This window comes from Setaria italica, chromosome VI (assembly GCF_000263155.2).
Source record: "Setaria italica strain Yugu1 chromosome VI, Setaria_italica_v2.0, whole genome shotgun sequence".
NCBI lineage: Eukaryota > Viridiplantae > Streptophyta > Magnoliopsida > Poales > Poaceae > Setaria > Setaria italica.
Genome location: NC_028455.1, coordinates 34,230,406 through 34,243,217, shown reverse-complemented (window position 1 = coordinate 34,243,217; position 12,812 = coordinate 34,230,406). Strand labels below are relative to the sequence as shown.

Genomic DNA, 12,812 nt, shown 5'->3' with positions numbered 1-12,812 from the left:
AGTCTATTACTAAAACACCAGAGTAAAAATTTTCATGACCACCGTCTCAAGCACACAACACCCCCAGTTTATTCGTCTCCACCTAGAGCGTACTACTTAAAGTGCTTTTCTCCCTGGTGAGTCGCTGGGCCGTTGCCCTCCTTGTTTGCGTAGTTTAGGGCACGGGATCGGAACAAACTATTCAGTCAAAGCCTGCCTGCTTGATCAATCTTACAGGGTGTTTGGTTCTTTATAACCTCCTAAAATTCCTGTCACATTAAATGTTTAAATACTAATTAGGAGTATTAAATATAGACTAATTACAAAACCAATTGCACAAATGGAGGTTAATTTGTGAGACGAATCTATTAAATCTAATTAGTCCATGATTTGACAATGTGATGCTACAGTAAACATGTGCTAACGATGGATTAATTAGGCTTAATAGATTCATCTCGCTAATTAGCCTCCGTTTGTGTAATTAGTTTTATAATTAGCTCATATTTAGTCCTCCTCATTAGCCTCCGAATATTCGATGCGATATGAATTTTAGTCCGAACTATATATCCAAACCCGTTAGTACTTGAGTGCACATCGTTGCTGCGCAACCACCTCAATTATTTGCCCCAACCACCTCAATTATTTGCCCCAGGCGAGGTCATCGCATTTATCTGCAACCTGGGTTTGTCGAGTACTTTCCTGCCCTCAATGCAAAGAGTCGTTGAGGGATCAATGGGTTTACAGCACTTGTCTCGATCTAGTACAGTTGCAGCACTATAACTATAGTTAATGAAGTCTGGTAGATGAGAATAGCTTCTTAGAGTATGTACAACAGCGAAGACAGCTACTGTATGTAAAAACTTACCACATCACATATAGATAGTAAAATAGACAGCTTGTACAATGGTTCATCTATATATCGTCTGTAAATTATTTAATTCATACGTGAACCTGTAAATTATGGTGATCAAGCATAAACACAATCTCTTGTATACCATTTTGTTGATTGTGTGAGAATACATCATGCACGTCATCTGAGAGAATACAACCCCTACCTAAAGGACTGAAATGTAACATTTTTATTTTAATTCATATCCTTCTGGCTTTCCTAAGAGAACTTTCTTCAACTTCTATCTTCACGAAGGTATTTCTGCCGACTACCGTGATCCTCTGCCCATCTCTCCCGTTGACTCTCCTTTTCTTTTCCCTCCCGTTTGCATCTGGGCACGGCGACAGGCAGCAAGCGGTGGATTGGGTTGGCCGTAGCAACAATTTCATAGACTGTTTTCTGGTCAAGTTTCACATCGATAGTAGTTAAATTCTAAGAGCAACACACGATTAAGTGGACGATCCAATCCGGAATCTATTTTTAGGGTGAAAAATTTTCCACTGCAATTTATTATTATTCAGTCATTCACCCCTCTGATAGCTTATACCAGAGGGCTTCGATCCTACGTGTTCACACTGAGCAGTTGAGCACGATTGCTGCACGTGTCTGATGTCTCAAGGGGCAACTCCTGGTCATATCCGTCTCCAAGGGCGCAACACTGGAGCACTATTGTTGCCTCGTTGGTCACTCAGAAACCAGAGATTCGCAATGCAGGGGGTGTTTGGATACGAGGTGTTAAACTTTAACAGTATCACATCGGATGTTCGGATGCTAATTAGGAGAACTAAACATGAGCTAATTATAAAACTAATTGCAGAACCCTGTGTTAATTCGCGAGACGAATCTATTAAGCCTAATTAATCCATCATTAGTAAATGGTTACTGTAGCACCACATTGTCAAATCATGGACTAATTAGGCTTAATAGATTCGTCTCGCGAATTATAGTCCATCTGTGCAATTAGTTTTGTAATTAGCCTATATTTAATATTCCTAATTAGCATCTAAACATTCGATGTGACGGGTGTTAAACTTTAACAGCGGGTTGCCAAACAGACCCGCAGTTGTTTTGCACCAGTGCCCCGCGCCTAGTTCAGATTAGCTTGCCGCCCCCCGCCCAGTTGTTTACCGGCCCCGCCTTGTCAGCTTCAGCAATCAATTTGGTACGACTTGAGGAACTGCTACACCTTTATAATCAAATGGTTGGCTTGTGGACTGGCACCAAGCATTTCCACACCCATCCACACCACACAGCACACCCGAGAGGAGAGCCATGGAGGCCACCGCGTTGAGTGTGGGCAAGTCCGTGCTGGATGGAGCACTTGGCTACGCCAAATCCGCAGTCGCGGAGGAGGTGGCTTTGCAGCTCGGCATCCAGCGTGATCATGCTTTCATCAGGGACGAGCTCTCGATGATGCAGGCTTTCCTGAGGGCCGCGCATGGTGAGCGAGATGACCATGAGGTACTCATGACCTGGGTGAAGCAAGTCCGTGATGTGGCCTATGATGCGGAGGACTGCCTCCAAAATTTTTCCATCCATCTCCATAACCAATCATGGTGGCATCTCCCTCGCACCCTGCGTGAGCGGCGCCGCATTGCCAAGCAGATGAAGGAGTTGAGGGCCAGAGTTGAGGACGTGAGCCAGAGGAACCTGCGCTACCAGCTTATCAATAGTGCCAGCTCCAAGCCTGTCACTTCTGCTGATGAGAAGCCTAACATTGCAGCTGCAGGAATATATGGTATCAATGATGCACGACGTGCTGGGAAGAAGGACAACTCAAAAGTGGATCTGGTCCAACTCATCAACCAAGAGGGCGAGGATCTTAGAGTAATAGCTGTATGGGGAACAAGTAGTGATCTTGGGCAGACATCCATCATCAAAGCTGTCTACGATAATCCAGATATCAAAGGGAAATTCGCATATAGAGCATGGGTCAGGGTAATGCATCCTTTCAATGCAAAAGACTTTGTCCAGAGCTTGGTGAAGCAGTTCCGTTCCACCGTAGGATTTGAAGGTTTGTTGGAGGAAGACAAGACATGGCAAGAGTTGGCTGAGGAGTTGAAGGGATATGTGAACGAGAAGGGTTACCTTGTTGTGCTTAATGACCTATCAACAATTGAAGAGTGGGATGACATTAAAGTATGTTTCCCAAACTACAAGAAAGGTAGTCGAATCATAGTGTGCACACCACAAGTTGAAGTTGCAAGCTTGTGCCTGGGGCAAGAAAGCCAAGTATTGGAGCTCAAGCAATTCTCCACTGATCAGACTATTTATGCTTTCTATGAGAAGGTATATTCATTCTTGAGAAATAATCTAATTTTAGGAGTACAAAAATAATCTAATTACTTATCGCAGTTCTTTGGGATTAATTTCTCATCAAGGATTAAAATCATTAAGGTTGTTAAATGTACTAGTATTTTTTATGGCATTTTTTGCGGGGAAGTGAAATGAACTAAACATACTATTTTTCATTACGAGGAATCTTGAGAAAAGCTATACTGCTGTATAATTTTTTTCACATACTAGTAAATAATAGTTATGATTCTGGTCGGAATATTTCTTTCATAATTGGGCTAGATAATATCCTTATATTTGTTATAAATCAGTTTTTAATTAATGAATCAAATAGTTTCTATATGTAACAAATGATATTAATTGCATAGTTCATATGAGATGCCTATTTATTGTGAAAATATTATGTAACAATTTGCAAGATCGAGATTATTGTGACAAATATTATTTGCATGTGTTCATAATTCACAGGATGGAACTGATTCACCAACACTATTACCAAGCTCAGATGCAGCCACAACAAGTACATTGAACCTAGTAGTGCCCACCAATGAGATATTGGAGAATCAATCTAAAGGTAGCAAAGACAGGAAGGTGGTCAGAAATAACCTTACTCGCATCAAGACTATGACTAACGCTTTAGAGGAATCTAAGCTTATTGGACGAGAGAAAGAAGCATCTGACGTGGCAGGACTGATTTCAGATAAACTTGGTCAACAATTTTTAGTGATTTCTATTTGGGGGATGGGTGGTCTTGGGAAAACCACTCTAATCAAGGATGTTTACCAAAACCAACATCTTATTGGCATGTTTGAGAAGTGTGTTTTTGTTACTGTGATGCGTCCTTTCATTCTGAAGGAGCTCCTTAAGAGCTTAATCATGCAACTACACACAGAATCTTCTGAGGAGAGGAGGTCAATTATGGATTTGAGGGGTGGCACAAGAAAAGAATTACCAACGATGGGTGTTGAAGCCCTCATTAAAGAGGTGGCTAGGCTTTTAGAAGGATTTAAGTGCTTGATTGTTCTTGATGATTTGTCATCTACTACAGAGTGGGACATGGTAGTACAGAGTTTTCCTAAAATGGAAAATACAAGCCGGATCATAATCACAACAAGGGAAGAGAATATTGCAAAGTATTGTTCAGAGAAGCAAGAAAATATATATAAGCTCAAAATTTTAGGGGACAAGGATGCACTTGACCTCTTCACAAGAAAGGTATTGGTACCCACTGTCTTTATTTCCTTTTACCACTATTGTGCCTGTATATATGTTACTATATGTGGCACCATACGTTAAGGTGTTGAAGTACTGATAATTAACATTGTTCTTTGCATGAACTATCATGTACTTTTAAAATCAAATAAATGTGTGGCATTATAAACTGTGGTGAAAATGGATCAGATACTGATGGGTATTCCTAATCATGTATCCTATATTCATGTCCCATATTTATTCTTGGAATTCAAAGTTGGACACATATAGTGTCAAATATAGATTGAATGCGGATGCGAGACAGACATGTGATGAGCCAGACGCAGAAAATGTTGGTCGAAACATTTTTTTATATTTAGTAAAAGTAACAAATATATGGGATTAGCCCATTAGTATCAGACTTTATGCTTTACGTTAAGTTGAACTTTTCATGAAAATCAATAAAACTAAAATTTCGATGAAATTTGTCCCAAATCTAGAACCTTTGAAAGCAATGAGATTGCGTGGAATAGTAGATTGGAATAATAGAGGGATAAGTATACATATATAGAGAGGTGAGGAGATCTTGAGGTTTATAGAAACAAGACCAATCAAGATCTCCTCGTATCCCTCTAACCAACAAGGGCAGGCCGGCGCTAGACGACTGGGCTCACGCCCAATACACACACGCATACACAACATATATTTATTTATTTATTTATATTTTATACATTTAGAAAAGAACCATCCTGGTCTTAAAACTCATGATTATTGTGTCTTTATTTTATTACTAAAATTGATCATTGGTAAATTAACTAGTGCTACATGGACCAAATTTATATATTGTGGGATTTTAATTAAGTTGGTTATTATCAAATGTGTTTTAGTCTCCTATGTAATTAAGTCATCCCAAGTATTTAATAAGTTGTGGTTCAATTTGAAACTGGGGTCTAACAAAATTGTCAGATGTTTTACCTTTTTTAGAAATTTTAGGCTATTTTTCATTTTTTTTAATCTGTCATAGTGAAAAGCTCATCTCCTTTAAACAATAAATAGTGTTTCCTTCCTAGTTATGATGGCATATATCATGTGCCATCATTAGTTTGTGGTCCATTGATAATATATTACAAAATTGATGGATGTAGTAGAAAAGCGCTCTGATTACCCCATGAATCCACTTCTAGATCAAATAGCTGAACACAAAAATAGTAAAATGTGGTAAACTTCACATAGGCTAGCAATTGTATCCTCACTTCAAATACAATTAAACTACTAAATATGTTCATCTATGATCTAAGTTTAGAGTACTCAAAGAACTTACACTTTTTGAATTTAGGTATTTAAGGAGGCCATAGACCTGGAACAACGTCGTCCTGATTTGATTGAAGAAGCAAAACTGATCTTGAAGAAGTGCAACGGACTTCCCCTTGCAATAGTCACCATCGGTGGTTTCTTGGTTAACCAACCAAAAACAGCCATGGAGTGGAGGAAATTAAATGAGCATATTAGTGCTGAATTGGAGATAAACCCTGAGCTTGAAGCCATTAGAACAATCCTAAGTAAAAGTTATGATGGTTTACCCTATCATCTCAAGTCTTGTTTTTTGTATCTGTCCATCTTTCCTGAAGACCACAAACTTAGCCGCAGACGTTTGACGCGGCGGTGGACTGCAGAAGGTTATTCAAGGGAGATCCGTGAAAAGTCTGCGGAGGAAATAGCTGATAGATACTTTATGGAATTAATAGGTAGGAGCATGATCCTACCATGTCATGAGTCAGCCTACAGTAGAAAAGGATTTGACTCTTGCCAAGTCCATGATCTCATGCGTGAAATTAGCATCTCAAAGTCAACGGAGGAAAATCTTGTTTTCAGACTGGAAGAAGGTTGCAGATCAAACACACATGGCACAGTACGCCACCTTACGATAAACAGTAATTGGGAGGGAGATAAAAGAGACTTCGAGAGCATGGTGGACATGAATCGTATACGATCATTAACAGTGTTTGGAAAGTGGAGGCCATTTTTCATTTCTAACAAGATGAGTTTGCTGCGAATACTAGACTTGGAAAACATAGATTATCTATATGATCGTCATCTTGAGCAAATTGGGAAGCTTCATCACCTACAATACCTTTCTCTAAGAAGATGTAACAGTATTTTTCGCCTGCCCGATTCATTGGGTAATCTGAAGCAACTGCAGACGCTGGATATTAAACAAACATCGATAAGAAATTTGCCAAAGACCATCATCAATCTCAGGAAGTTGCATTATATTCATGCTACGATCGATTACAGTATCATACTAGGCTGCAGTACATCCGGTGAGATTGAAGATGGAATTGTATTGCCGAGAGGATTCAGAAAGCTGAGATTGCTGCGCACACTGAGTGTTGTTAACATCGCTGTGGGGCAGGGCATCCTAAAGGAGATAAAAGCGCTCACCCAGTTGCGCAGGTTAGCAGTGATTGGCATCGACAAGAAAAATTGTGGAGAGTTTTGTTCCACCCTTGCTGATCTCCGCTGCCTAGAATCTCTGACAGTGCATTCAATGAGCGAGCCAGATTTACAGGGCTGCTTGGATGGTGTGTCATCGCCTCCAAAAAACCTCCAGAGCCTCATGGTGCGCGGCAATCTAGCCAAATTGCCGGAATGGATCGGGGGGCTCAATAGCCTTGTGAAGCTGAAGCTAAAGGAGACCATGCTTTCAGAGTTGGATGCCACCATACAGGTCCTTGGCAAGCTACCCAACCTGGCCATCCTACGTCTGTTGAAGCGTTCGTTCAAGGGTAAAGAGCTCAATCTCACTTTCCGTCGAGAGACATTCCCGAGTCTGATGGTCCTGCAGCTGGCTTTACCTGACCTCAGGTCGGTGGAGTTTGGAGAAGAAGCAACGCCTAAACTTGAGCTGCTGAGCTTTATTGGTTATCCCTTAATTTGCAAAGCCGGGATGTTTTCTGGGCTGGCATCTCTCCCAAGCCTCAAGGAATTCATGCTGGACAACGATAAGTACGAGGAGGACTTCCTGACACACGTGCAGGACCAGCTTGACGGGAACCCAAACGGACCCGTCATGAAGAGTTCGGGAGCTCTAGCGTCTAATAAATTTGTCGAGGCTTTATTTGATCTGGAGATATTAGGGCAGTCCCAATGGGACAGTAATGATAGTCCCAATCCCTCTTAATTGTCATGCCAACTAAGCAATTTGCTGATGTGGCAGTAGATTTATTATGGAGAGAGAGAAATCATTTCCTGAAGAGAAAACCAATTCCTCACGCATACCGATGGGCCAAGAAACCAGCGAATCTGCATTGGGGAGACCCAAGTAGTTTCTTCTTGCTTACCGCCAGATCCTTTGTGCTTGCACTGCTGCTATCCGTCACTTAAGCTCCTTTACATGATGCATAGATGATCTGGTACTAGAAGGGAGAATGATTAGTTGGATTTTTGTTTAGACTCTAGATAAAAAAATTGCATTGTGAAGGATGATTTCTTGATACACACTATGAAAACTACGATGGTTTCTCCCATTGGGAGTGCCCTTATGAACTGATGCATATGTGTTAATTTCATCTCATCCCCTATCTGTGTGTGTTTCTTTCAAATTCGCACAAATCAATAGTTGTAGGCCTCTGAACCATCTCTAAGTTTGTTTCCTGTGTTTGTGTCCAAATAGTTGCCATGCTTCATTCTGCATCGAGATGCATGCTTGTATGGTTGCTGGATGTTTTACCCGTCTATATATGTATGAGAATCGATAGTGAGGACCAATGGTGGTCAACTTTGGATGACAAGTGATTGTCAATGTTGTGTGGAATGTTGTATCTCTTACGGAGTTTTGTTTTGTTTTGTTTCCACTACACTGTGAGCGTTTCTAATCGTTCCTAATAAGGTGAGCTTGTCACAAGTTGACTCGTGTCATCTTGGCGATTAGAAGTGAGATGTGTTTGGTGTGGCAATCGGAATCCCCTCTGGTCACCCGGTCCTTCAGATAGGATGACACTGCATGTGTAAGATTTTTTTCTTCATATGGGGCTCATGATAATCTGTTTCATTACTCTGGGAAAAAAGAAAACCCGGCAACCAGTGCATTATGAGGCAATTCTACGTAGAGTATCTTGAAGAAGCAGGTAAGACACAAGAAAAAGCTACTCTTGGGGCTCAAGTTCTAAAGAAGATGGGGATATTTTTGCTTTCTGCGATGAGGTAATATTTACTCAAGTCTCGAAATCATCTAATTAATGTTATCTCTTGCTGTTCTTCTGTATAAATATTTCCGATAGTAAAAGGCATTGGAGCTGCTGTATCTAGTACTCTCTAAGCCACATTCCTTTTGAGGGAACAGGAAGGGTTTGCACACCCTACTAGTTATGTATTAAATTAACAAAGAAGTTATGAAGATGCATATTTCACTCTTAAGGATCTTTGCACATATTTATAGCGCTGAAGTGTTGGATTTGATTCCTATCTAAACTTCTCTTTTATACATGGGCCAGATTTTCGTAAACTAAAACAATGATTTGCCTTATACTAACAGTATTTATTTATGTGTTTGAGAAAAATCAACCAGCATAATCAACTGAAATGACTGGAATGTTAAAAGGCCTAAGATATGCCCTGTTTGCTTGTCAAGCTGTACTGCTGTGACACTATGTGTGGGTTGTACTAACAAGGGGAATAACTTACACTACTTGAAAAATGACCTCTCCTCTTGTCACTAGCCTTAGTACCGGTTACTTTTGGATCCGGTACTAATGCTAACATTAGTACCGGTTCCAACGGATAGTGCCTGGAGCGCGCCTCGAGAAACCCTTTAGTACTGGTTGGGGGCAACAACTGGTACTAAAGGGTAAGCATTAGTACCGGTTGCTGCCACCAACCGGTACAAATGCTCCACACACCTTCTAGTATCGGTTGGTGACCCCAACCGGTACTAATTGCCTTCCTATATATACCCCTCCTTCTTCCTCTAGCCCGAGCCCCATCCTCCAGCTCAAGCTTCGCACTAGCCATGGCAAAATAGGGGAGGTTTTGCCGGATTTGTGACCATTTCTTGGGGATTTCACTCATTCAAGTGTTCTAAATGTTAGAAATTTCATCCTCTCTTGATACATGGTTATTATACTAAGTTTTATGCTTTAGAACTAGAGTATTTTGTGATTTTTAGAATAAGGTACAATAGGGAAATTTTTCATTTATATGAATGTGTTATTTAGGGGATTTCACTCATTCAAGTGTTCTAAAGGTTAGAAACTTCATCCTATTTTTGATACATGGTTAGTATACTAAGGTTTATTCTTTAGAACTAGAGTATTTTGTGATTTTTAGAATAAAGTACAATGGGAAAAACTTTCATTTATATGAATGTGTTATTTAAAGCTCATATTTGTGATTTGTAGAATAAGCTACAAATTTTGGATGCCATGATTCGTACTAGTCAAAGAAATTTATACGAGGTTAGAGGAATAATTTCATAGTTTAGTACTTTTCAAATATGAGCTAAATTATGGATAATGTGAGCGAGATAAATTGTAGTACATAGAAATAATAGAGGTGCGTAATTAGTCATTTTTAGAATAAACTACAATGGAGAAATTTTTTATTTATATGTTATGTTTGAGCTAACTAAATTATATGGAAAATATAGAATTTTTTTCATAGTTTAGTCATTTGCAAATATGAGCTAAATAAATTGTGGTACATAGAGATGGCTTCCGCTGCTGGAGGTAGTGGCGATGGTGGGGGCGATCATCGTTCCTCTTGAATTTTTTTTTATTTTTAACCTTTTTTAAATATATTTTTAAAAATAACCCGTCCTAAACTTTATTTGTGCGCGGTGACCCTTTTGCTCGTGCCAGTGGTCATGGCACGGCAGGAAGCCTCTGCCGTGTCACATGCACTGGCGCGGCAAAGGATGCCACCGTGGCACGGCACGGGAGGCTGGCCAGCATGGAGCTGATGTGGGGAGGTGTTTGCCGCACCAGCCCTTCTAGCATGTCAGGATTGCCGCGCCAGCCCATCTGGCATGGCAACGCTTGGGCATCAACCACGCACCGGCTCCGTCCTCCCTTCCTTCCTCCAGAAAGAACCCGAGCCCGCCCCAAACACACGCCACCGCCGCCCCTCCCCCCCCCCAATCCTCCCCAAATCCGGTGAGTTGGCTTGGGGAAACTAGTTGGAATCAATCCCCATTTCGTTTGGAAGGTATCCCCCTACTTTTTCCCTAGTTTTACTGTTCTATTTGGTAGATCGGAGGAGGTTTAGGTGACCTAGGGTTAGATGGTTTGATTTGAAATTTTGATGAAATGTAATATTGTTATGTGTGATGATGCTTAGTTCATATGCACTAGAATATCTGCCCACGATATTGATGTGTAGAACTTGTTGCATGCTTTGATTTAGATAGATATTCATGCAATTGTGTAGTGTACATGTCATTGGTAGTTTTATTTGTGCAATATGTCCAATTAATATGTCCAATATGTTTATTTCGTAATATCGTTGCTAGAGTTGTTATGGTAAAGTATTTGTATTTTGTAGATGGATTGTTTACTTCATATGTTTGATGGTGGTATTGTGAAAGAGAATGGAGAGTTTGAGAATATGAATGTGGTAGTGGAATTGTTCGATGCTCCTCCAACTTTTAAAGATTTAGTTGACCGTGCAATGAGAAAGTATGGATGTAGAGTGGATGATATGACATTGAGAGGCCGTTTTGATTGTGGGAAAGCTAGAGCTCATTATGTTTTTATGAACTTGGCATCCGAGTCAATTGGAAGCAATATAAGGATGTAGTTCAGCAAGCAAATGTTGTTTGTTTGGAGGTGGTAATTGAAATTTTTCGTATGCCTGGCCCAAATGTTGCCTTAAGAGATGAAGTGCCAGTATTGAATTGTATTGGTACCCAAGAGTCAGAAATTATGCAACACGGTTTAGGTGAAAGTCAATCTGATTTTAGCTTGGCCATTGCAAATGATGATTTTTCCAATGACACTTTTGAGCGGGAAGAAACAAATATAGATGATGACAACATATCTCTAGGTTCGGAAGATGGTGACTTTGGGGATGATGGGGTAGAAGATGTCGAGGAAGAGGATAGATCCACGCTGGAGATGCTCTGTGGTGAAGCTAGTGCTCCGGATCTGTTTTCTCAGAGCTGGAGCCCTGCCAAACCGGCCCTTCATGGTAAGATTCCATTCGGTCTATTTCCGTTGTCAAGTTATGTAATCACAATACCGTAACATTGACAAATCATGAAATCAAAACTATGCGTACAGGGACAGCAGCTTGCAAGGCTTGCCAATGAGGCGGGCGTGGTCATGGAGCATGCAGTCGGATCCGGTGATGGTGTGTTTCGTCAATTTGCAGAGGTACAAGCACAGCCTAGTTTGCATTCATCCTCGTACTATCTTTTTAAACCTCTAAATATCATAATGGTGACTATATGCTGCTTACATGTTGCAGAGGGTTCGTAGAAGTTGCAGGCGAATGACCATCAAGATGAATTGCATGTCAGCCACCGATGTGCACCACGGTGGCAATGGCCAGGGCACTTCTTCGGGATCACGGCATACTCCTGTGGTGGCGGTGGAACCTCTAGGACCCCCCACCCAAGGAATGCATCAGCATCCACTGCTCCAGGACCTAGCAGGAGATCACGAGGCAAGGCAGTCACGTCCCCTGAGGCTACTGAGGAGTCTGAAGGTAATGAGTCCGAGGATGAGGACCCTACCTATGGTGAGCATATGGAGATGACCAACATGTTTGATGCTCCACCAGTGACTCAGACGTAGGGAGAGTCAAGTCAGGTAGATTCCCCACTTTGCCCTAGTGGTATTCTCAATTGCTAAGCACCTTGATTATTTCCTTTCAGTTTTTCGTAGACACCTGCAGCTCCAACCCAGAGGACCCGCCGGCGTCATTCCCGGGACCACACCGACATTAGTAGCACTAATATCTTGCCCACGCATCCAAGGAGGGAGCTTCACCTGAGGGATCCTTTCAGCCCTCCAGATTAGCGGCATCCACGCCAATGAAATTTGAATGTATAAAGTGCGTTGCACGGTGTGTAAAAGACTCATGAAATTTGTTGCTTGGTCGTCTCTTTTGCTAGGGAGTTCCACTACTATCTGTGCCACTTGATGTTGTTACGTCAAATATTATGGTGAAAGTGAGCGCCTGTTGGGATCTGTTTCCTTTGCCTAATGTGAAGTATGGGTGGCAAATGCTTCTACATTGCAGCACACACACACAGCCTCTATGTTATTTTGGAATATCGAAACGGGTTTTGTGCTTCAAGGGTACAGCTACATGTTTTATGCCATAGCACTGATCGGCCTTTTCTTCGTATATATATGGTGTATAAAGTCAGTAAAAAATAGAGGCATGACTGCCCGATTGCCTTTGCAGGATGGTGCGTCAAGCAGGTCATGGCATCTTAGATTCAGCATTTATATATGAA

General features: G+C 41.1%; 1 protein-coding gene across 3 annotated transcripts; it reads left to right on the top strand.

The window, feature by feature from the left end:
- Positions 1 to 2,083: 2,083 nt before the first annotated feature.
- LOC101783565 (disease resistance protein RPM1) lies at positions 2,084 to 12,540 on the top strand. 3 transcript variants are annotated; one of them, XM_004974000.3, is made up of 7 exons: positions 2,084 to 3,157; positions 3,632 to 4,378; positions 5,691 to 8,557; positions 10,892 to 11,536; positions 11,629 to 11,721; positions 11,816 to 12,159; positions 12,225 to 12,540. In XM_004974000.3, exons 1-3 carry the CDS (start codon positions 2,141 to 2,143, stop codon positions 7,533 to 7,535), a joined length of 3,609 nt encoding a protein of 1,202 aa, XP_004974057.1. In that variant the 5' UTR covers positions 2,084 to 2,140; the 3' UTR covers positions 7,536 to 8,557; positions 10,892 to 11,536; positions 11,629 to 11,721; positions 11,816 to 12,159; positions 12,225 to 12,540. The 3 variants fall into 3 exon arrangements, with proteins under 3 accessions (XP_004974057.1, XP_022683121.1, XP_022683122.1); XM_022827386.1 differs by having other exon boundaries at positions 2,141 to 3,157; positions 11,393 to 11,536; XM_022827387.1 differs by having other exon boundaries at positions 2,141 to 3,157; positions 12,235 to 12,540.
- Positions 12,541 to 12,812: the final 272 nt, after the last annotated feature.

Excerpts from the sequence above, each read along its gene's own strand:
- LOC101783565 (XM_004974000.3), top strand. The coding sequence starts at position 2,141 with ATGGAGGCCACCGCGTTGAGTGTGGGCAAGTCCGTGCTGGATGGAGCA. Across the intron at positions 3,158-3,631 it reads TTTATGCTTTCTATGAGAAG|GATGGAACTGATTCACCAAC; the intron begins GTATATTCATTC and ends CATAATTCACAG. Across the intron at positions 4,379-5,690 it reads TTGACCTCTTCACAAGAAAG|GTATTTAAGGAGGCCATAGA; the intron begins GTATTGGTACCC and ends TTTTGAATTTAG.